The sequence below is a fragment of the Tachyglossus aculeatus genome, chromosome 16, assembly GCF_015852505.1.
Source record: "Tachyglossus aculeatus isolate mTacAcu1 chromosome 16, mTacAcu1.pri, whole genome shotgun sequence".
NCBI lineage: Eukaryota > Metazoa > Chordata > Mammalia > Monotremata > Tachyglossidae > Tachyglossus > Tachyglossus aculeatus.
In genome coordinates, this window is record NC_052081.1 from 2,266,556 (window position 1) to 2,292,518 (window position 25,963).

The following is a 25,963-nucleotide window of genomic DNA, read 5'->3' on the forward strand; positions in this document are numbered from 1 at the left end:
TACGATTGAATGAATGAATGAATGTTGGGTAGGGACCTTCTCTATATGTTGCCAACTTGGACTTCCCAAGCGCTTAGTCCAGTGCTCTGCACACAGGAAGTGCTCAATAAACACGATTGAATGAATGAAGGAATGGTGGGTAGGGACCGTCTCTAGACGTTGCCGACTTGGACTTCCCAAGCGCGTAGTCCAGTGCTCTGCACACAGTAAGCGCTCAATAAATACGATTGAATGAGTGAAGGAATGAATTTGGGCCCTAGGCCTGGGGCTGTCGGGGTTGGGGGGGGGGGGGGGTGGAGGAAGTGGGAGACGGGAGCCCTCACTCTGCAACGAGCTCCCAACCGCCAACAGATCGGCCTGAATTCGTTCATTCACTCCATCGTATTTATTGAGCGCTTACCGTGCGCAGAGCACTGGACTAAGCGCTTGGGAAGTCCAAGTCGGTGACATCTAGAGACGGTCCCTACCCGACAACGGGCTCACGGGCTAGAAGGGGGAGACGGACAACAAAACGAAACATGAGAAGCAGCGTGGCTCAGTGGAAAGAGCCCGGGCTTTGGAGTCAGGGGTCACGGGTTCGAATCGCGACTTCGCCCCTTGTCAGCTGGGTGACTTTGGGCAAGTCCCTTCACTTCTCTGGGCCTCAGTTCCCTCATCTGGAAAATGGGGATGAAGACTGTGAGCCCCCCGGGGGACAGCCTCATCACCTTGTAACCTCCCCGGCGCTTAGGACAGTGCTTCGCACGTAGTAAAGTGCTTAATAAATGCCATCAGTATTATAAACAGCCACACTTCTCCACATCAATGCCACACGTCGACTCCCCCCTCCCCAACACACACACACACACACACACACACACACACACACACTTTGACAATCCACCGCTAGCCATGCGTGGAAGAAGAATCAGCCCAGTGGAAAGAGCCCGGGCTTTGGAGTCAGAGGTCAGGGGTTCGAATCCCGGCTCCGCCACATGTCTGCTGTGTGACCTTGGGCAAGTCACTTCACTTCTCTGGGCCTCAGTTCCCTCATCTGTCAAATGGGGATGAAGACTGTGAGCCCCCCCCGTGGGACAACCTGATTGCCTTGTAACCTCCCCAGCGCTGAGAACAGTGCTTGGCACATAGTAAGCGCTTAATAAATGCCATCATCATTATTATTATTATTATTCTCTGAGCCTCAGTGACCTCATCTGTCAAATGGGGATGAATTCTATTTATTTTATTTTGTTAGTATGTTTGGTTTTGTTCTGTCTCCCCCTTTTAGACTGTGAGCCCAGTGTTGGGTAGGGACTGTCTCTATATGTTGCTAATTTGTACTTCCCAAGCGCTTAGTACAGTGCTCTGCACATAGTAAGCGCTCAATAAATACGATTGATGATGATGATGAAGACTGTGAGCCCCATGTGGGACAAGCTGATCACCATGTGTCCCCCAGCACTTAGAACAGTGCTTTGCACATAGTAAGTGCTTAACAAATGCCATCATTATTATCATTAATTATTATAGTAATCAACATATAATTATAATTATATGATATTAATAATCAATAATTATAGTGATATAATTGATTATTATTATCATATAATTATAATTATTATATATAAATAATAATAAACATACGGATATAATCGTTGATTATATTAATGTGTAATTATAATAATTATGATAATTGTACTAATTATTATAATTATCCCCATTATTATTAATAATAATGATGGCATTTGTTAAGCGCTTACTATGTGGCGGACACTGTTCTGAGCGCTGGGGGAGAGCCAAGGTAATCGGGTTGAACACAGTCTCTGTCCCTCGGGGGGCTCACAGTCTTAATCCCCACTTTACAGATGAGGGAACTGAGGCACAGAAAAGTGAAGCAACTGGCCCAAGGTCACCCGGCAGAGAAGGGGCAGAGCCAGGATTAGAACCCAGGTCTTTCTGATTCCCGGGCCCGGGCTCGACCCACTATTATTAGTAATAATAATAATAATGGCATTTGTTAAGCGCTTACTATGTGCCAAGCACTGTTCTAAGCGCTGGGGAGGTGACAAGGTGATCAGGTTGTCCCACGTGGGGCTCACAGTCTTCATCCCCATTTGACAGATGAGGGAACTGAGGCCCAGAGAAGTGAAGTGATTTGCCCAAGGTCACACAGCAGTCATGTTTATCAATCGTATTTATTGAGCGCTTACAGTGCGCAGAGCACTGTACTAAGCGCTTGGGGAGTCCAAGTTGGCAACATCTAGAGGCGGTCCCTACCCAACAGCGGGCTCACGGCGGAGAAACGGGGATGAAGGCCGTGAGCCCCGCTTCCGACGGGGACCGCGTCCGGCCCGACGGGCTTGGAGCTCAGCGCAGTGCCGGGGGATGTAGTAAGCGCTTCACAAATGTTGCAATTGTGATTATGATTATTATAGATGAGAAGGATGAACACGACGCCCCGGATCCCACTAGGGCGGAGGAGAGTCGGAGAGGCCGGAGGGCCTTTGGGGGGGAGAGGGGGACGGCCGGGTGGGCGTCCACACAGTCGTCGGGGGCTGTGGGAGCCTCCTAATCCTAATCCGTCCTAATCGCAGGCGACGTCCAGTTCACGGAACAGGGAGCTGCCGGCTTTCAGGGTCACCGGCTGGGCCAGGCAGAACTGCTTCTCTCTGCAAGGAAAGGAGGCCGTGCGGGGGGCGTCCTGCCCGTCAATCATCAGTCGTATTTACTGAGCGCTTCCTGAGTGCGGAGCACTGTACTGAGCGCTTGGGAAGTCCAAGTTGGCAACACAGACGGTCCCCACCCAACAGTGGGTTTTTTAGACTGGGAGCCCACTGCTGGGTAGGGACTGTCTCTCTCTGCTGCCAACTTATTCTTCCCAAGCGCTCAGTACAGTGCTCCGCACACAGGAAGCGCTCAATAAATACGATTGATATTGATTGATTGATTGATTTACAGTCTAGAAGGCTCACATCACCCACCCAACCCCTGGGGCAATCCCCCCAAGGGCCGCTCTTTCCCCTGACCCCCCGGGTCGCCCCCGGGGGAAGCGCCTTAATAATAATCATGATGGCCTTTATTAAGCGCTTACTATGGGCCAAGCACTGTTCTAATAATAATAATCATAATAAGAACAAGAATAATGGCATTTAGTAAGCGCTTACTATGTGCCAACCACTGTTCTAATAATAATAATAATAATGATGATGGCATTTATTAAGCACTTACTATGTGCCAACCACTGTTCTAATAATAATAATAATAATAATAATAATGGCATTTATTAAGCACTTACTATGTGCCAAGCACTGTTCTAATAATAATAATAATAAATAATAATAATAATAATAGCATTTATTAAGCGCTTACTATGGGCCAAGCACTGTTCTCATATAATAATAATGGCCTTTATTAAGCACTTACTATGTGCCAACCACTGTTCTAATAATAATAATAATAATGATGGCATTTATTAAGCACTTACTATGTGCCAAGAACTGTTCTAATGATAATAATAAATAATAATAATAATAATAATAGCATTTATTAGGCGCTTACTATGGGCCAAGCACTGTTCTCATCATAATAATAATAATGGCCTTTATTAAGCGCTTACTATGTGCCAAGCACTGTTCTAATAATAATAATCAGAATAAGAATAATGGCATTTATTAAGCGCTTACTATGTGCCAACCACTGTTCTAATAATAATAATAATAATGATGGCATTTATTAAGCACTTACTATGTGCCAAGCACTGTTCTAATGATAATAAATAATAATAATAATAATAATAATAGCATTTATTAAGTGCTTACTATGGGCCAAGCACTGTTCTCATAATAATAATAATAATAATAATGGCCTTTATTAAGCGCTTACTATGTGTCAAGCACTGTTCTAATAATAATAATAATAATGGCATTTATTAAGCGCTTACTATGTGCCAACCACTGTTCTAATAATAATAATAATAATGATGGCATTTATTAAGCACTTACTATGTGCCAAGCACTGTTCTAATGATAATAATAAATAATAATAATAATAATAGCATTTATTAGGCGCTTACTATGGGCCAAGCACTGTTCTCATAATAATAATAATAATGGCCTTTATTAAGCGCTTACTATGTGCCAAGCACTGTTCTAATAATAATAATCAGAATAAGAATAATGGCATTTATTAAGCACTTACTATGTGCCAACCACTGTTCTAATAATAATAATAATAATGATGATGGCATTTATTAAGCACTTACTATGTGCCAAGCACTGTTCTAATAATAATAATAAATAATAATAATAGCATTTATTAAGCGCTTTCTATGGGCCAAGCACTGTTCTCATAATAATAATAATAATAATGGCCTTTATTAACCGCTTACTATGTGCCAAGCACTGTTCTAATAATAATAATCAGAATAAGAATAAGAATAATGGCATTTATTAAGCGCTTACTATGTGCCAACCACTGTTCTAATAATAATAATAATAATGATGGCATTTATTAAGCACTTACTATGTGCCAAGCACTGTTATAATAATAATGATAATAATAATGGCATTTATTAAGCGCTTACTATGTGCCAAGCACTGTTCTAATAATAATAATAATGGCATTTATTAAGCGCTTACTATGTGCCAAGCACTGTTCTAATAATAATAATAACGGCATTTATTAAGCGCTTACTATGTGCCAAGCACTGTTCTAATAATAATAATAATAATAATAATGGCATTTATTAAGCGCTTACTATGTGCCAAGCACTGTTCTAATAATAATAATGGCATTTATTAAGCGCTTACTATGTGCCAAGCACTGCTATAATAATTATAATAATAATAATAATAATAGTAATAATAATGATAGTAATAATAATAATGGAATTTATTAAGCGCTTACTATGTGCCAAGCACTATTCTAAGCGCTGGGGAGGATAAACTTCTCTGAGCCTCAGTTACCTCATCTGGAAAATGGGGATTAAGACTGTGAGCCCCACGTGGGACAACTTGATCACCTTGTATCCCCCCCACCAGCGCTTAGAACAGTGCTCTGCACATAGTAAGCGCTTAACAAATGCCATCATTACTATTATTATTATGTGCCAAGCACTCTTCTAAGCGCTGGGGAGGATACAAGGCGATCAGGTTGTCCCATGGGAGGCTCCCAGTCTTCATCCCCATTTGACAGATGAGGGAACTGAGGCCCAGAGGAGTGAAGTGACTTGCCCAAAGTCACACAGCTGACAAGCGATTTGAACCCATGACCTCTGACTCCAAAGCCCGGGCTCTTTCCACTCTTTAGAGAAGCAGCGTGGCTCAGTGGAAAGAGCCCGGGCTTTGAAATCAATCAGTCAATCAATCAATCAATCAATCAATCGTATTTATTGAGCGCTTACTGTGTGCAGAGCACTGGACTAAGCGCTTGGGAAGTCCAAGGCAACAGAATTAATCAATCAATCAATCGTATTTATTGAGCGCTTACTGTGTGCAGAGCACTGGACTAAGCGCTTGGAAAGTCCAAGTTGGCAACAGAATCAATCAATCAATCATATTTATTGAGCGCTTACTGTGTGCAGAGCACTGGACTAAGCGCTTGGGAAGTCCAAGGTGGCAACAGAATCAATCAATCAATCAATCGTATTTATTGAGCGCTTCCTGTGTGCAGAGCACTGTACTAAGCGCTTGGGAAGTCCAAGTCGGCAACATCTAGAGACGGTCCCTACCCACCAACAGGCTCACAGTCTAGAAGGGGGAGACAGAGGACAAAACCAGGCATATTAACAAAATAAAATCAATAGAATCAGAGGTCACGGGTTCGAATCCCGCCTGCGCCACATGTCTGCTGTGTGACCTTCGCTTCTCGGTGACCTCATCTGTCAAATGGGGATGATGACTGTGAGCCCCACGCGGGACAACCTGATCACCTCGTATCCCCCCCACCCCAGTGCTTAGGACAGTGCTTGGCACATAGTAAGCGTTTAACAAATGCCATCATCCTCATCATCACTGAGGCCCGCTGCTTCGAGCCTAAATAAATAGAATCAGAGGTGGTGGGTTCGAATCCCGCCTGCGCCACATGTCTGCTGTGTGACCTTCGCTTCTCGGTGACCTCATCTGTCAAATGGGGATGATGACTGTGAGCCCCACGGGGAACAACCTGATGACCTCGTATCCCCCCCACCCCAGCGCTTAGGACGGTGCTTGGCACATAGTAAGCGCTTAACAAATGCCATCCTCCTCATCCTCATCACTGAGGCCCGCTGCTTCGAGCCTAAATAAATAGAATCAGAGGTGGTGGGTTCGAATGCCGCCTGCACCACATGTCTGCTGTGTGACCTTCACCTCTCGGTGACCTCATCTGGAAAATGGGGATGATGACTGTGAGCCCCACGTGGGACAACCTGATGACCTCGTATCCCCCCCACCCCAGTGCTTAGGACAGTGCTTGGCACATAGTAAACGCTTAACAAATGCCATCATCCTCATCCTCATCACTGAGGCCCACTGCTTCGAGCCTAAATAAATAGAATCAGAGGTGATGGGTTCGAATCCCACCTGTGCCACATGTCTGCTGTGTGACCTTCGCTTCTCGGTGACCTCATCTGTCAAATGGGGATGATGACTGTGAGCCCCACGCGGGACAACCCGATGACCTCGTATCCCCCCCACCCCAGCGCTTAGGACGGTGCTTGGCACATAGTAAGCGCTTAACAAATGCCATCATCATCATCATCCTCATCACTGAGGCCCGCTGCTTCGAGCCTAAATCAATAGAATCAGAGGTGGTGGGTTCGAATCCCGCCTGCGCCACATGTCTGCTGTGTGACCTTCACTTCTCGGTGACCTCATCTGTCAAATGGGGATGATGACTGTGAGCCCCACGGGGGACAACCTGATCACCTTGTATCCCCCCCCAGTGCTTAGGACAGCGCTTGGCACATAGTAAGCGCTTAACAAATGCCATCATCATCATCATTACTGAAGGGGCGTCGAGGGGGGCTGCTCGGCGGCGGCGGCGGCGGCCTACCTGTTGTTGACGGGCATGGGGGCGGCGCAGAACGTGACGTCCATGGTGGCCTCGCTCATCCTCCACGTCCGACGGAAGGAGTGAAGCCTCAACTTCACCTGGGTGACCCGGCAGAGCGGGGCCGGGTGGGTGACGACCCCTCGGCCCCACCTCTGCTGCCGGCGTCTGCAACGAGAGGGAAGGCGGGCAGCAAGCGGGTGGGCCGGCCCGCGAGCGGGACTCGGCGGGAGTTCAATACATATCTATTCTATTTTATTTTGTTAGTATGTTTGGTTTTGTTCTCCGTCTCCCCCTTTTAGACTGTGAGCCCGCCGTTGGGTAGGGACCGTCTCTAGATGTTGCCAACTTGGACTTCCCAAGCGCTTAGTCCAGTGCTCTGCATACAGTAAGCGCTCAATAAATACGATTGATTGATTCAAGTCCCATGTAATAATGAGCCCACTGTTGGGTAGGGACCGTCTCTATATGTTGCCAACTTGGACTTCCCAAGCGCTTAGTCCAGTGCTCTGCACACAGTAAGCGCTCAATAAATACGATTGATTGATTCAAGTCCCATGTAATAATGAGCCCACTGTTGGGTAGGGACCGTCTCTCTATGTTGCCAACTTGGACTTCCCAAGCGCTTAGTCCAGTGTTCTGCACACAGTAAGCGCTCAATAAATATGATTAATTGATTGATTCAAGTCCCATGTAATAATGAGCCCATTGTTGGGTAGGGACCGTCTCTATATGTTGCCAACTTGGACTTCCCAAGCGCTTAGTCCAGTGCTCTGCACACAGTAAGCGCTCAATAAATACGATTGATTGATTGATTGATTGACTGATTGATTCAAGTCCCATGTAATAATGAGCCCATTGTTGGGTAGGGACCATCTCTAGATGTTGCCAACTTGGACTTCCCAAGTGCTTAGTCCAGTGCTCTGCACACAGTAAGCGCTCAATAAATACGATTGAATGAATGAATGAATAGTAATAATGACATCATCATCATCATCATCATCAATCATATTTATTGAGCGCTTACTATGTGCAGAGCACTGTACTAAGCGCTTGGGAAGTACAAATTGGCAACATATAGAGACAGTCCCTACTCAACAGTGGGCTCACAGTCTAAAAGGGGGAGACAGAGAACAAAACCAAACGTACTAACACAATAAAATAAATAGAATAGATACGGACAAGTAAAATAAATAAATAGAGTAATAAATATGTACAAACATATATCCATGTATACAGGTGCTGTGGGAAAGGGAAGGAGGTAAGATGGGGAGATGGAGAGGGGGATGAGGGGGAGAGGAAGGAAGGGGCTCAGTCTGGGAAGGCCTCCTGGAGGAGGTGAGCTCTCAGTAGGGCCTTGAAGGGAGGCATGTATTAAGCGCTTACTATCAATCAATCAATCAATCAATCGTATTTATTGAGTGCCTACTGTGTGCAGAGCACTGGACTGAGCGCTTGGGAAGTCCAAGTTGGATGGAGAGGAAAAGGTGGATCTTGGCAATGTTTCGGAAGTTTTGGTGACGGCTTGGAGGTGACGAAGACACGGCGGAGACCAGAGAGACCCCGCTTTGGCCGGGAGGACAGAGGCCGGGGTGCCGGGTGCGAGGGGGCCGGTCAAGAGGTCAGAGGTCAAGGGGAGGGACCACTCACATGGTGACTTTGCCGGAAGAGGTGGCATTGCTGCTGAAGAAGGTGACCTCGACGGTGGTGTCTCGGTTTCCCCGGTGCGCCATGCGAAACTCCACCAGGCTGTGAAACACTGAGACCCAATTTCCCCCCCGGGCCGTGGGGCTCACTTGGTACAGAATAAGTGTTTGATAAAGATGATCCTGTATCTATGTATATATGTTTGTACGTATTTATTACTCTATTTTATTTGTACATATTCATTCATTCAATCGCATTTATTGAGCGCTTACTGTGTGCAGAGCACTGTACTAAGCGCTTGGGAAGTACAAGTCTGCAACACATAGGGACAGTCCCTACCCAACAACGGGCTCACAGGCTAGAAGAGGGAGACAGACAACAAAACACTTACGAGAGCGCTCAGTAAATAGGACGATTTGACGGATTTATGAAAGCGTTCAGTAAATAGGCTGATTTTAGGGATTTACGGGACCGCTCAGTAAATGGGCTGATTTTAAAAAGTGACGAAAGCGCTCGCTCATTACGGTTTTAGGGATTTACGAGCGCTCAGCGAATAGGACGATTTGACAGATTTCGGGAAGCGGTCAGTAAACAGGAGGATCTTACGGATTTAGGCGCGCTCAGTAAATAGCTGACTTTACAGATTTACAAAAGCGCTCAGGAAATAGGCTGATTTTAAGGCGTTCAGTCACGACGATTTCTCAGAGCTTACAACAATGCTCGGCACCTAGTAGGCGTTTAACAAATACCGCCGTTGACAAACTGCCGAAAGCGCTCAGTAAATAGGAGGATCTGTCGGATTTAGGGACACTCAGTAAATAGGCTGATTTCATTCAATCGTCAAATCCGTGATTTGACGGATTTCCGAGCACGCTCAGTAAATGGACTGATTTTAAGGAGTTACGAAAGCACTCAGCAAGAGATCATGGGTTCTAATCCTGCTTCTGGGGCGGGGGGGGGGGAGAGAAGGGGAGGGAGGTTAAGGTTAGCGAGGCGGGTGGGGGAAGCCCGCCGCCCCTGTTCTCTTATTCTATATATTTTATTTTGTTAATATGTTTTGTTTTGTTGTCTGTCTCCCCCTTCTAGCCTGTGAGCCTGCTGTTGGGTCTCTAGATGTTGCCAACTTGGACTTCCCAAGCGCTCAGTACAGTGCTCTGCACCCAGTAAGCGCTCAATAAATACGATGGAATGAATGAATGAATGAGCGCCCGGGCACAGTACGACGGTCTCCGGGGAGATGTGCTTTAATCAATCAATCAATCAATCAATCAGTCGTATTTATTGAGCGCTTACTGTATGCGGAGCACTGTACTAAGCACTTGGGAAGTACAAGTTGGCAACATAAGTACAAGTTGGCAACGTAGTATTTATTACAATGCTATCATTATTATTATTATTATTATTATTATTATTAGTAGTAGTAGTAGTAGTAGTAGTAGTAGTAGTAGTAGTATGACTTGCCCAAAGTCACACAGCTGACAAGTGAGCCCACTGTTGGGTAGGGACTGTCTCTATATGTTGCCAATTTGTACTTCCCAAGCGCTTAGTACAGTGCTCTGCACATAGTAAGCGCTCAATAAATACGATTGATGATTGATGATGAAGTGGCGGAGCCAGGATTCGAACCCGTAATAATCATAATGGTGGCATTTATTAAGCACTTACGACGTGCAAAGTGGGAGGGGCGGGTGATCGTAACAACAACTGCCCTACTCGCTCAGCGCTTACTATGCGCCAGGCACTGTACTAAGCGCTGGGGTGGATCCGAGCAGAGCGGGGTGGACGCGGTCCCTGTCCCACGGGGGGCTCACGGTCTTAATCCCCATTTTCCAACTGAGGCCCGGAGAATAATAATAATAATAATGGTGATGATAATAATAACAGTATCTGTTAAGCGCTTACTACGCACCGGTCACTATACTAAGCGCTGAATAGTAGCAATTAGGGTATCTGTTGAGCGCTTACTATGTGCCAGGCGGTATACTAAGCGCTGAATAATAATAATAATGGTGATGGTGATGATAATAATAACGGTATCTGTTAAGCGCTTACTACACGCCAGGCACTATACTAAGCGCTGAATAGTAGCAATTAGGGCATCTGTTGAGTGCTTATTATGTGCCAGGCAGTACACTAAGCGCTGAATAATAATAATAATAACGGCATTTATTAAGCGCTTACTATGTGCAAAGCACTGTTCTAAGCGCTGGGGAGGTTACAAGGTGATCATGTTGTCCCACGGGGGGGCTCACAGTTTTAATCTCCCTTTTCCAGATGAGGGAACTGAGGCCCAGAGAAGTGAAGTGACCTGCCCAAAGTCACGCAGCCGACAACCAAGCGCTTAGTACAGTGCTCGGCACACAGTAAGCGCTCAATAAATGCGATTGCTTGATTGATGAATTGGCAGAGCCGGGATTTGAACGCATGACCTCTGACTCCAAAGCCTATTCTCTTTTCCACTGAGCCACGCTGCTTCACTACCCCAGGGCTTACCACATTTCTGGGCACAAAGTAAGCACTTAAATTCCACAGTCACTGTTATTATAATTATTATATAATATATATTATTATAATTATCATCATTATTCCACCGCTAAGGGCCCCACTTAGTTCCTCTATAAGCATTAGGAACCTCTCCTTCCACAAAATCTAAGATTTTTTTGTGCGCACGGGGCTTTTTTATGGTATTTCTTAGGCAGAGAAGTTACGTGACTTGTCCCAAGTCCCACAGCTGATCAGTGGCGGGGCAGGATTCGAACCCACGACCTCCCACTCCCAAGCCCGGGCAGTTTCCACTAAGCCACGCTTCAACAGCCAGGATTAGAACCCATGACCTTCGACTCCAAAGCCCGGGCTCTATGCCATACTACTTCTCTAAGTAAGGGCTTAATAGATACTGTCGTTATTATTTAGCCTGCCAACTTGTTTTGTTTTGTTGTAATAATAATGATGGCATTTGTTAAGCGCTTACTATGCGCAGAGCACTGTTCTAAGCGCTGGGGGGAATACAAGGTGATCAAGTTGTCCCACGGGGGGCTCACAGTCTTAATCCCCATTTTCCAGATGAGGGAACTGAGGCACAGAGAAGTTAAATGACTTGCCCAGAGTCACCCAGCTGACAATTGGCGGAGCCGGGATTCGAACCCACGACCTCCGACTCCCAAGCCCGGGCATTTTCCACTAAGCCACGCTTCAACAGCCAGGATTAGAACCCATGACCTTCTGACTGCAAAGCCCGGGCTCTACGCCATACTACTTCCCTAAGTAAGCGCTTAACAAATACCGTCGTTATTATTTAGCCTGCCAACTTGTTTTGTTGTAATAATAATGATGGCATTTGTTAAGCGCTTACTATGTGCACAGCACTGTTCTAAGCGCTGGGGGGAATACAAGGTGATCAAGTTGTCCCACGGGGGGCTCACAGTCTTAATCCCCATTTTCCAGATGAGGGAACTGAGGCACAGAGAAGTTAAATGACTTGCCCCGAGGTCACACAGCAGACATGTGGCAGAGCCGGAATTCGAACCCATGACCTCTGACTCCAAAGCCCGGGCTCTTTCCACTGAGCCACGAATGAATGAATGCCAACACCCCCCGTGGCCTCCCCAAAGGACCCCCCGGTCCTCCCTGTCCCCCCAAATCCTCTTTCAGTCCCCCCCATCACCCCTTTTAGGCGCTTACCACAGTAGGGAGTCTCAGCTGAGGTACCCAAGTAGACCTTCACTTCTTTGGGCAATTTCTCCATTTTGATGCCCCCCTGATCTTCCATCCCTGGAGAAAAAAGGATCCCCCCCCCCCCAAAAAAAAAGATGCCATCAAGGCGCAGAGGGCCTGGGAAGTCCAAGTCGGCAACATATTCATTCAGCCATTCAGTCAATCGTATTTATTGAGCGCTTACTGTGTATTTGTACATATTTGTACATATCTATTCTATTTATTTTATTTTGTTAGTATGTTTGGTTTTGTTCTCTGTCTCCCCCTTTTAGACCGTGAGCCCACTGTTGGGTAGGGACTGTCTCTATATGTTGCCAATTTGTACTTCCCAAGCGCTTAGTCCAGTGCTCTGCACATAGTAAGCGCTCAATAAATACGATTGATGATGATGATGATGATGCAGAGCACACACCATTCATTCATTCATTCATTCATTCAATTGTATTTATTAAAATTATTATTATTATTATTATTGAGCGCTTACTGGGTGCAGAGCACTGGACTCAGCGCTTGGGAAGTACAAGTTGGCAACATATTCATTCATTCATTCATATTTATTGAGCGCTTACTGTGTGCAGAGCACTGGGCTAAGCGCTCGGGAAGTCCAGGTTGGCACCCTATAGAGACGGTCCCTACCCAACAACGGGCTCACAGTCTAGAAGGGGGAGACGGACGACAAAACAAAACATGTGGACAAAATAAAATGAAAAAGAATAGTAAATATGTACAAGAATCCCTTACCCCTAATAATAATAATAATCATGATGGCATTTATTAAGTGCTTACTATGTGCCAAGCACTGTTCTAAGCACCAGGGAGGTTACAAGGTGATGAGGTTGTCCCACGGGGGGCTCCCAGCCTTCATCCCCATTTTCCAGATGAGGGAACCGGGAGAAGTGAAGTGACTTACCCAAAGTCACCCAGCTGACAACTGGCGGGGTCGGAATTTGAACCCATGACCTCTGACTCCAAAGCCCGGGTTCTTTCCCACTGAGCCACGATAATAGTTAAATTAGGGTCTTTGTTAAGCGCTTTCCATGTGCCACAGTCCCCGCCCCATCCCAATCCCCACTTTCCGGATGAGGTAACCGAGGTCCAGGGAAGTGACTCGTCCAAGGTCACACAGCAGACAAGTGGAGGAGCGGGATTTGAACCCAGGACCTCCTGATTCCCAGTTCCAAGCTCTACCCACTAGGCTTCCCAATGGGGAGAGGCCTGAATTCCCGATTGGCCATCACCATCACCGACTCCGGGAAGGAGCCGGGAATCTCACCAATCTTGGGGCAGGCCTGCAGGAAGGGGTCGGAGCAGTTCGGGCATCGTCCGGCCAGGAAATCCTCGTAACTGGAACACGGGAAGGCCGTCAAGGAGCAGGGGTTTTCCAGGGCGCTGAGGTAGAGGTAAACTGCCCGCATGTGGTCGCAGATCATGTAGCCGTAGCCTGTCGGGCAATCGGATTTATTGAGCGCTTACTATGGGCAAAGCACTGTAACAATAACAATAATAATAATAATAATAATGATGGTATTTGTTAAGCGCTTACGATGTGCAAAGCACTGTAACAATAATAATAATAATGATGGTATTTGTTAAGCGCTTACTAAGTGCAAAGCACTGTAACAATAATAATGATGATGGCATTTGTTAAGTACTTACTATGTGTGCGAAGCACTGAAACAATAATAATAATGATGACGGCATTTGTTAAGCACTTACTATGTGCGAAGGACTATAACAATAATAATAATAATGATGGCATTTGTTAAGTGCTTACTATGTGCAAAGCACTGTAACAATAATAATAATGATGGTATTTGTTAAGTGCTCACTATATGCGCAAAGAACTGTAACAATAATAATAATGATGATGGTATTTGTTAAGCGCTTACTGTATGTGCAAAGAACTGTAACAATAATAATAATGATGGTATTTGTTAAGCGCTTACTATGTGCAAAGCACTGTAACAATAATAATAATGATGATGGTATTTGTTAAGCGCTCACTATACGTGCAAAGCACTGTAACAATAATAATGATGATGGCATTTGTTAAGTACTTACTATGTGTGCGAAGCACTGAAACAATAATAATAATGATGACGGCATTTGTTAAGCACTTACTATGTGCGAAGGACTATAACAATAATAATAATAATGATGGCATTTGTTAAGTGCTTACTATGTGCAAAGCACTGTAACAATAATAATAATGATGGTATTTGTTAAGTGCTCACTATATGCGCAAAGCACTGTAATAATAATAATAATGATGACGGTATTTGTTAAGCGCTTACTATGTGCGAAACACTATAACAGTAATAATAATAATAATGGCATTTGTTAAGCGCTCACTATGTGCAAAGCACTGTAACAATAATAATGATGATGATGGCATTTGTTAAGCGCTTACTATATGTGCAAAGAACTGTAACAATAATAATAATGATGGTATTTGTTAAGCGCTTACTATGTGCAAAGCACTGTAACAATAATAATAATGATGATGGCATTTGTTAAGCGCTTACTATATGTGCGAAGCCCTGAAACAATAATAATAATGATGATGGCATTTGTTAAGCGCTTACTATATGTGCAAAGCACTGTAACAATAATAATAATGATGATGGCAATCAATCAATCGTATTTATTGAGCACTTACTGTGTGAAGAGCACTGGACTAAGTGCTTGGGGAGTCCAAGTTGGCAACACAGAGAGACGGTCCCTACCCAACATTCATTCATTCATTCATTGTCGTATTTATTGAGCGCTTACTGTGTGCAGAGCACTGGACTAAGCGCTTGGGAAGTCCAAGTTGGCAACATACAGAGACGGTCCTTACCCAACATTCATTCATTCATTCAGTCGTATTTATTGAGCGCTTACTGTGTGCACTGCACTGGACTAAGCGCTTGGGAAGTCCAAGTTGGCAACATATAGAGACGGTCCCTACCCAACATTCATTCATTCGCATTTATTGAGCGCTTACTGTGTGCAGAGCACTGGACTAAGCGCTTGGGGAGTCCAAGTTGGCAACATCGAGAGACGGTCCCTAGCCAACATTCATTCATTCATTCAATCGTATTTATTGAGCGCTTTTTTTGTGCAGAGCACCGGACTAAGCGCTTGGGGAGTCCAAGTTGGCAACATTTAGAGACGGTCCCTACCCAACAGCGGGCTCACGGTCCCAAGGCGGGCATGGATCTGGCTTCGGCCTGCGCGGGGGCTCCTCCCATTCAACCCAGTCCTCCCAGTCCGTCCGGACCAGGCCCGACCGGTTTTCCGTCGCTCCCTCCACACGCCCCCCGAACCCGAGGGGTCCTTGGAAATGGGCAGCGGGGGTTGGCACGACTCCGACCTGAGGTGAGGGAGAATCCGCAGCCGGGCTGGTCCTGGCCTCCGTTGACGAAGTAGTCCACGTGGCCCACGGGAATCCGGATGCCTAGATCTGCCAGGAGCAAGGAGCCGGGCCTCTTTAATAATCAATCGTATCTATTGAGCGCTCACTGTGTGCAGAGCACTGGACTAAGCGCTTGGGAAGTCCAAGTTGGCAACATCTAGGGACGGTCCCTACCCAACATTTCATTCATTCATTCAATCGTATTTATTGAGCAAGGAGCCGGACCTCTTTAATAATCAATCGTATCTATTGAGCGCTTACTGTGTGTGCAGAGCACTGGACTAAGCGCTCGGGAAGTCCAAGTTGGCAACATCTAGAGACGGGCCCTACCCAACATTTTATTCATTCAGTCAGTCGTATTTATTGAGCGCTTACTGTGTGCAGAGCACTGGACTAAGCACTTGGGAAGTCCAAGTTGGCAACATAGAGAGACGGTCCCTGCCCAACATTTCATTCATTCATTCATTCAATCGTATTTATTGAGCACTTACTGTGTGCAGAGCACTGGACTAAGCGCTTGGGAAGTCCAAGTTGGCAACATTGAGAGACGGTCCCTACCCAACATTTCATTCATTCATTCAATCGTATTTATTGAGCAAAGAGCTGGACCTCTTTAATAATCAATCGTATCTATTGAGCGCTTACTGTGTGCAGAGCACTGGACTAAGCGCTTGGGAAGTCCAAGTTGGCAACATATAGAGACGGTCCCTACCCAACATTTCATTCATTCATTCAATCGTATTTATTGAGCAAGGAGCCGGACCTCTTTAATAATCAATCGTATCTATTGAGCACTTACTGTGTGCACAGCACTGGACTAAGCGCTTGGGAAGTCCAAGTTGCCAACATCGAGGGACGGTCCCTACCCAACATTTCATTCATTCAGTCAGTCGTATTTATTGAGCGCTTACTGTGTGCAGAGCACTGGACTAAGCACTTGGGAAGTCCAAGTTGGCAACATACAGAGACGGTCCCTGCCCAACATTTCATTCATTCATTCATTCAATCGTATTTATTGAGCACTTACTGTGTGCAGAGCACTGGACTAAGCGCTTGGGAAGTCCAAGTTGGCAACATCTAGAGACGGGCCCTACCCAGCATTTCATTCATTCATTCAATCGTATTTATCGAGCAAGGAGCCGGACCTCTTTAATAATCAATCGTATCTATTGAGCGCTTACTGTGTGCAGAGCACTGGACTAAGCGCTTGGGAAGTCCAAGTCGGCAACATCTAGAGACGGTCCCTACCCAACATTTCATTCATTCAGTCAGTCGTATTTATTGAGCGCTTACTGTGTGCAGAGCACTGTCCTACGCGCTTGGGAAGTCCAAGTCGGCAACATAGAGAGATGGTCCCTGCCCAACATTTCATTCATTCATTCATTCATTCATTCAATCGCATTTATTGAGCGCTTACTGTGTGCAGAGCACTGGACTAAGCGCTTGGGAGGTCCAAGTTGGCAACGTATAGAGACGGTCCCTACCCAACATTTCATTCATTCATTCAATCGTATTTATTGAGCGCTTACTGTGTGCAGAGCACTGGACTAAGAAGTCCAAGTCGGCAACATAGACGGTCCCTACCCAACATTTAATTCATTCGTTCATTCATTCAATCAGATTTATTGAGCGCTTACTGTGTGCCGAGCACTGTACTAAGCGCTTGGGAAGGACAAGTCGGCAACATAAAGAGACGGTCCCTACCCAACAGCGGGTTCACAGTCTAGAAGGGGGAGACAGACAACAAAACAAAACATATTAACAAAATAAAATGCATTCATTCATTCAATCGTATTTGAAAGCCCGCCGTTGGGTAGGGACCATCTCTAGATGTTGCCAACTTGGACTTCCCAAGCACTTAGTCCAGTGCTCTGCACACAGTAAGCGCTCAATAAATATGATTGAATGAATGAATGAATGGTATTTATTTTACTTGTACATATTTACTATTCTATTTATTTTATTGTGTTAATATGTTTTGTTCTGTTGTCTGTCTCCCCGTTCTAGACTGTGAGCCCGCTGTCGGGTAGGGACCGTCTCTAGATGTTGCCGACTTGTCCTTCCCAAGCGCTTAGTCCAGTGCTCTGCACACCGTAAGCGCTCAATAAATACGATTGAATGAATGGTATTCATTTTACTTGTACATATTTACTATTCTATTTACTTTATTTGGTTAATATGTTTTGTTCAGTTGTCTGTCTCCCCCCTTCTAGCCTGTGAGCCCGCCGTTGGGTAGGGACCATCTCTAGATGTTGCCAACTTGTCCTTCCCAAGCGCTTAGCCCAGTGCTCTGCACACCGTAAGCGCTCAGTAAATACGACTGAATGAATGGTATTCATTTTACTTGTACATATTTACTATTCCATTTATTTTATTTGGTTAATATGTTTTGTTCAGTTGTCCGTCTCCCCCCTTCTAGCCTGTGAGCCCACCGTTGGGTAGGGCCCGTCTCTAGATGTTGCCGACTTGGGCTTCCCAAGCGCTTAGTCCAGTGCTCTGCACACCGTAAGCGCTCAATAAATATGATTGAATGAATGAATGAATGATTGACTATTTCCAGCCCTCCCCACCCCCCAGAGGGACGCTCCCGGGAATATTTGGCGGGTGTGGAGATGGGCTAAGAATAGACGCCGGGCCTGACCCTCCACTGTTATCAACGGCAGCGCAAATTCCTTCCTTCTCTGCTCTGTGTCCCCCGTCAGCCCTGCCCCGGGGAGGACCACCCCGTCTGCGGGGCCGGGGGGGTGTCTTACAGAGGCCTGCATCCTTTCTAGACCGTGAGTCGATCAATCAATCAATCAATCGTATTTATTGAGCGCTTACTGTGTGCAGAGCACTGGACTAAGCGCTTGGGAAGTCCAAGTTGGCAACATATTGCCACTGTTGGGTAGGGACCGTCTCTAGATGTTGCCGACTTGGACTTCCCAAGCGCTTAGTACAGTGCTCTGCACACAGTAAGCGCTCCATAAATACCATTGAATGAATGAATGAATGTCCCCCTTCCTCTGGCCTCTCCCTTCCTGATAATAATAACTGTGGTGTTTGTTTCCAGACTGTGAGCCCGCTGTCGGGTAGGGACTGTCTATATGTTGCCGACTTGGACTTCCCAAGCGCTTAGTCCAGTGCTCTGCACACAGTAAGCGCTCAATAAATACGATTGAATGAATGAATGAATGAATGTCCCCCTTCCTCTGGCCTCTCCCTCCCTGATAATAATAACTGTGGTGTTTGTTTCTAGACTGTGAGCACGCTGTTGGGTAGGGACCGTCTATATGTTGCCAACTTGGACTTCCCAAGCGCTTAGTACAGTGCTCTTCACACAGTAAGCGCTCAATAAATACGATTGAATGAATGAATGAATGTCCCCCTTCCTCTGGCCTCTCCCTCCCTTATAATAATAACTGTGGTGTTTGTTTCTAGACTGTGAGCCCGCTGTTGGGTAGGGACCGTCTCTATATGTTGCCACTTGGACTTCCCAAGCGCTTAGTCCAGTGCTCTGCACACAGTAAGCGTTCAATAAATACGATTGCATGAATGAATGAATGTCCCCCTTCCTCTGGCCTCTCCCTTCCTGATAATAATAACTGTGGTGTTTGTTTCCAGACTATGAGCCCACTGTTGGGTAGGGACTGTCTCTATATGTTGCCAACTTGGACTTCCCAAGCGCTTAGTACAGTGCTCTTCACACAGTAAGCGCTCAATAAATACGATTGAATGAATGAATGAATGTCCCCCTTCCTCTGGCCTCTCCCTCCCTTATAATAATAACTGTGGTGTTTGTTTCTAGACTGTGAGCACGCTGTTGGGTAGGGACCGTCTATATGTTGCCAACTTGGACTTCCCAAGCGCTTAGTACAGTGCTCTTCACACAGTAAGCGCTCAATAAATACGATTGAATGAATGAATGAATGTCCCCCTTCCTCTGGCCTCTCCCTCCCTTATAGTAATAACTGTGGTGTTTGTTTCTAGACTGTGAGCCCGCTGTTGGGTAGGGACCATCTCTATATGTTGCCACTTGGACTTCCCAAGCGCTTAGTCCAGTGCTCTGCACACAGTAAGCGTTCAATAAATACGATTGCATGAATGAATGAATGTCCCCCTTCCTCTGGCCTCTCCCTTCCTGATAATAATAACTGTGGTGTTTGTTTCCAGACTATGAGCCCACTGTTGGGTAGGGACTGTCTCTATATGTTGCCAACTTGGACTTCCCAAGCGCTTACTCCAGTGCTCTGCACACAGTAAGCGCTCAATAAATAAACACTGTAGTCAGGGGCTACAATACAATTACATTTATTGAGCGCTTACTGTGTGCAAAGCCCTGTCCTAAGTGGTTGGGAAAGTACAACACAACAACAGACACATTCCCCGCTCACAATGAATTCAGAGTCTAGAGGTTAAAAGGCCCCTGAGCAGTCAGGGGCTACTACACAACTGCATTTATTGAGCGCTCACTGTGTGCAAAACCCTGTTCAAAGTGCTTGGGAAAGTACCACACAACAACAGACACATTCCCCGCTCACAATGAATTCAGAATCTAGAGGTTAAAAGGACCCTGAGCAGTCAGGGGCTACTACACAACTGCATTTATTGAGCGCTCACTGTGTGCAAAACCCTGTCCTAAGTGCTTGGGAAAGTACAACACAACAACAGACACATTCCCCGCTGACAATGAATTCAGAATCTAGAGGTTAAAAGGACCCTGAGCAGTCAGGGGCTACTACACAACTGCATTTACTGAGCGCTCACTGTGTGCAAAACCCTGTCCTAAGTGCTTGGGAAAGTACAACACAACAACAGTCACATTCCCCGCTGACAATGAATTCAGAATCTAGAGGTTAAAAGGACCCTGAGCAGTCAGGGGCTACTACACAACTGCATTTACTGAGCGCTCACTGTGTGTAAAACCCTGTCCTAAGTGCTTGGGAAAGTACAACACAACAACAGTCACATTCCCTGCTCACAAGGAGTTCAGAGTCTAGAGGTTAAAAGGCCTCTGAGCAGTCAGGGGCTACTACACAACTGCATTTACTGAGCGCTCACTGTGTGCAAAACCCTGTCCTAAGTGCTTGGGAAAGTACAACACAACAACAGTCACATTCCCCGCTCATGATGAATTCAGAGTCTAGAGGTTTAAAGGCCCCTGAGCAGTCAGGGGCTACTACACAACTGCATTTACTGAGCGCTCACTGTGTGCAAAACCCTGTCCTAAGTGCTTGGGAAAGTACAACACAACAACAGTCACATTCCCTGCTCACAAGGAGTTCAGAGTCTAGAGGTTAAAAGGCCTCTGAGCAGTCAGGGTCTACTACACAACTGCATTTATTGAGCGCTCACTGTGTGCAAAACCCTGTCCTAAGTGGTTGGGAAAGTACAACACAACACCAGTCACATTCCCCGCTCATGATGAATTCAGAATCTAGAGGTTAAAAGGCCCCTGAGCAGTCAGGGGCTACTACACAACTGCATTTACTGAGCGCTCACTGTGTGCAAAACCCTGTCCTAAGTGCTTGGGAAAGTACAACACAACAACAGTCACATTCCCTGCTCACAAGGAGTTCAGAATCTAGAGGTTAAAAGGCCTCTGAGCAGTCAGGGGCTACTACACAACTGCATTTATTGAGCGCTCACTGTGTGCAAAACCCTGTCCTAAGTGGTTGGGAAAGTACAACACAACAACAGTCACATTCCCCGCTGACAATGAATTCAGAATCTAGAGGTTAAAAGGACCCTGAGCAGTCAGGGGCTACTACACAACTGCATTTACTGAGCGCTCACTGTGTGCAAAACCCTGTCCTAAGTGCTTGGGAAAGTACAACACAACAACAGTCACATTCCCCGCTCATGATGAATTCAGAGTCTAGAGGTTTAAAGGCCCCTGAGCAGTCAGGGGCTACTACACAACTGCATTTACTGAGCGCTCACTGTGTGCAAAACCCTGTCCTAAGTGCTTGGGAAACTACAACACAACAACAGTCACATTCCCTGCTCACAAGGAGTTCAGAGTCTAGAGGTTAAAAGGCCTCTGAGCAGTCAGGGGCTACTACACAACTACATTTATTGAGCGCTTACTGTATGCAAAGCCTTGTCCTAAGTGCTTGGGAAAATACAACACAACAACAGACACGTTCATTGTCCACAACGAGTTCAGGGGCTACTACACAACTGCATTTATTGAGCGCTCACTGTGTGCAAAACCCTGTCCTAAGTGGTTGGGAAAGTACAACACAACAACAGTCACATTCCCCGCTCACGATGAATTCAGAATGTAGAGGTTAAAAGGACCCTGAGCAGTCAGGGGCTACTACACAACTGCATTTATTGAGCTCTTACTGTGTACAGAACCCTATCCTAAGTAATTGGGAAAGTACAACACAACAACAGTCACATTCCCTGCTGACAATGAATTCAGAATCTAGAGGTTAAAAGGACCCTGAGCAGTCAGGGGCTACTACACAACTGCATTTATTGAGCGCTTACTGCGTGTAAAACCGTGTCCTAAGTGCTTGGAAAAGTACAACACAACAACAGTCACGTTCCCCGCTGACGATGAATTCAGTATCTAGAGGTTAAAAGGACGCTGAGCAGTCAGGGTCTACTACACAACTGCATTTATTGAGCGCTCACTGTGTGCAAAACCCTGTCCTAAGTGGTTGGGAAAATACAACACAACAACAGCCACGTTCTTACAGTCAGTGTCGGTGTGGATGGCGTCCACAAAGCGGGCATCTCCGGGGTCCAGACGCTCCTCCAGACTGGCTTTGGTGTACTCGGGTCCCGCGGGGTCCAGCCCTGTGGAGGGGGAGACGGTGGGGGGCTGGCGCTGCCTCTTTTTTGGGGGGGACGGTCCCCCGGGACCCCAGGGAAGCGGGTGCGGATTCTGCCACCAGCTTCCTGTTGGCATTAGGTGCCCCGGAAGCTTAGGCCGAACCCCGTCCCCGGCCATAATAATGATGATGGTATTTGTTAAGCGCTTACTATGTGCCAAGCGCTGGTGGAGACACAAGGTCCAATCAATCAATCAATCAATCGTATTTATTGAACGCTTACTGTGTGCAGAGCACTGTACTAAGCGCTTGGGAAGGACAAATTGGCAACATCTAGAGACAGTCCCTACCCAACAGTGGGCTCGCAGTCTAGAAGGGGGAGACGGAGAACAAAACCAAACATATTAACAAAATAAAATAAATAGAATAGATAGGTACAAGTAAAATAAATAGAGTAATAAATCTGTACAAACATATATATATATATATATATACAGGTGCTGTGGGGAAGGGAAGGAGGTAAGACGGGGGGATGGAGAGGGGGACGAGGTGATCAGGTTGTCCCCCCGTGGGGCTCACAGTCTTCATCCCCATTTTCCAGATGAGGAAACGGAGGCCCAAAGACTTGCCCAAGTTCACACAGCAGACAAGTGCAGGGGCCGGGATTAGAACCCACTTCCTCCGATTAATAATAATAATAATGATGATGATGATGGCGTTTGTTAGAGAAGCAGCGTGGCTCAGTGGGAAGAGCACGGGATTTGGAGTCAGAGGTCACGGGTTCAAATCCCGGCTCTGCCAATCGTCAGCTGTGTGACTTTGGGCAAGTCACTTCACTTCTCTGGGCCTCAGTTCCCTCATCTGTAAAATGAGGATGAAGACTGTGAGCCCTCCGTGGGACAAGCTGATCACCTTGTAACCTCCCCAGCGCTTAGAACAGTGCTTTGCACATAGTAAGCGCTTAATAAAATGCCATGATTATTATTATTATTAAGTGCTTACTATGTGCCAAGCACTGTTCTAAGCGCTGGGGGGGGGGGGGGGGAGATACAAGGTGATCGGGTTGTCCCACAGGAGGCTCACAGTCTTTAACCCCATTTTACAGATGAGGAAACTGAGGCCCAAGGTCACACAGCAGACAAGTGCAGGAGCCGGGATTAGAACCCACTTCCTCTGATTAACAATAATAATAATAATAATAATGGTGTTTGTTAAGTGCTTACTATGTGCCAAGCACTGTTCTAAGCCCTGGGGGGGATACAAGATGATCAGGTTGTCCCACAGGAGGCTCACAGTCTTCACCCCCATTTTACAGATGAGGAAACTGAGGCCCAAGGTCACACAGCAGCCAAGTGCAGGGGCCAGGATTAGAACCCACTTCCTCTGATTAATAATAATAATAATGATGATGGTGTTTGTTAAGCGCTTACTATGTGCCAAGCACTGTTCTAAGCGCTGGGGAGGATACAAGGTGATCGGGGGACACACGGGGGGCTCCCAGTCTTCATCCCCATTTTACAGATGAGGAAACTGAGGCCCAAGGTCACACAGCAGACAAGTGCAGGGGCCAGGATTAGAACCCACTTCCTCTGATTAAGAATAATAATAATAATGATGATGGCGTTTGTTAAGCGCTTACTATGTGCCAAGCACTGTTCTAAGCGCTTGGGAGGATACAAGGCGATCAGGGGGACCCACGGGGGGCTCACAGTCTTCATCCCCATTTTGCAGATGAGGAAACTGAGGCCCAAGGTCACACTGCAGACAAGTGCAGGAGCCGAGATTAGAACCCACTTCCTCTGACTAATAATAATAATAATAATAATAATAATAATAATAATAATAATGATGATGATGATGATGGTGTTTGTTAAGCGCTTACTATGTGCCAGGCACTGTTCTAAGCGCTGGGGAGGATACAAGGTGATCAGGGGGACCCACGGGGGGCTCACAGTCTTCATCCCCATTTTGCAGATGAGGAAACTGAGGCCCAAGGTCACACAGCAGACAAGTGCAGGGGCCAGGATTAGAACCCACTTCCTCTGATTAATAATAATAATAATAATGATGATGGTGTTTGTTAAGCGCTTACTATGTGCCAAGCACTGTTCTAAGCGCTGGTGGGGGGGGATACAAGGTGATTGGGTTATCCCATGGGAGGCTCACAGTCTTCACCCCCATTTTACAGATGAGGAAACTGAGGCCCAAGGTCACACAGCAGACAAGTGCAGGAGCCGGGATTAGAACCCACTTCCTCTGATTAATAATAATAATAATAATGGTGTTTGTTAAGCACTTACTATGTGCCAAGCACTGTTCTAAGCACTGGGGGGGATACAAGATGATCGGGTTGTCCCACGGGAGGCTCACAGTCTTCACCCCCATTTTACAGATGAGGAAACTGAGGCCCAAGGTCACACAGCAGACAAGTGCAGGAGCCGGGATTAGAACCCACTTCCTCTGATTAATAATAATAATAATGATGGTGTTTGTTAAGCGCTTACTATGTGCCAAGCACTGTTCTAAGCACTGGGGAGGATACAAGGTGATCAGGCTGTCCCACGGGTGGCCTCACAGTCTTCATCCCCATTTTACAGATGAGGAAACTGAGGCCCAAGATCACACAGCAGACAAGTGCAGGAGCCGGGATTAGAACCCACTTCCTCTGATTAATAATAATAATAATGATGATGATGGTGTTTGTTAAGCGCTTACTGCGTGCCAAGCACTGTTCTACAAGGCGATCAGGGGGACCCACGGGGGGCTCCCAGTCTTCATCCCCATTTTCCAGATGAGGTAACTGAGGCTCAGAGAAGATAAGTGACTTATCCAGGGTCACACAGCCGACAAGCTGTGTTCTGAATGGAAAATGGTGGGAGGAATTGGGATGTTGGTCAGGAGTGGGAAGGAGGGAGGCGGGCGTCAGAAACCTTCTCCGGAACACCCAGGAAACAGCTGTCGATCACCCGACTTTTTTTTAAAGGTGTTTATTAAGTCCTAACTATGTACCAGGCACTGTAATAAGGGCTGGGCTAATAATAATAATAATAATAATAATAATAATAATAATAATAATAATAATAATAATAATAGTATTTGTTAAGCGCTTACTATGTGCCAAGCACTGTTCTAAGCGCTGGGGGAGATACCCATGAGGGGCTCATGGCCTTCATCCCCATTTTACACTTGAGAAGCAGCGTGGCTCAGTGGAAAGAGCCCGGGCTTTGGAGTCCGAGGTCATGGGTTCGAATCCCGACTCCGCCACATGTCTGCTGTGTGATCTTGGGCAAGTCACTTAACTTCTCTGGGCCTCAGTGACCTCATCTGGAAAATGGGGATTAAGACTGTGAGCCCCACGTGGGACAACCTGATCACCCTGTATCCTCCCCAGCGCTTAGAACAGTGCTTTGCACATAGTAAGCGCTTAATAAAT

General features: G+C 46.2%; 1 protein-coding gene across 2 annotated transcripts in view; it reads right to left on the reverse strand.

Moving 5' to 3' along the window:
* Positions 1–2,387: 2,387 nt before the first annotated feature.
* Positions 2,388–25,963, reverse strand: part of PLA1A (phospholipase A1 member A) — a 37,303-nt gene continuing 13,727 nt past the window's right edge. Inside the window, exons 5-11 of one of the 2 annotated variants that reach the window (XM_038758040.1) lie at positions 22,454–22,555; positions 15,725–15,814; positions 13,643–13,810; positions 12,337–12,426; positions 8,659–8,767; positions 7,012–7,176; positions 2,388–2,648 (exon numbers count right to left, since the gene is read on the reverse strand). In XM_038758040.1, coding sequence (XP_038613968.1) covers positions 2,564–2,648; positions 7,012–7,176; positions 8,659–8,767; positions 12,337–12,426; positions 13,643–13,810; positions 15,725–15,814; positions 22,454–22,555 — 809 coding nt within the window. In that variant the 3' untranslated portion in view covers positions 2,388–2,563. The remainder of the gene's footprint in view (positions 2,649–7,011; positions 7,177–8,658; positions 8,768–12,336; positions 12,427–13,642; positions 13,811–15,724; positions 15,815–22,453; positions 22,556–25,963) is intronic. The other variant, XM_038758041.1, reaches the window with a different exon arrangement.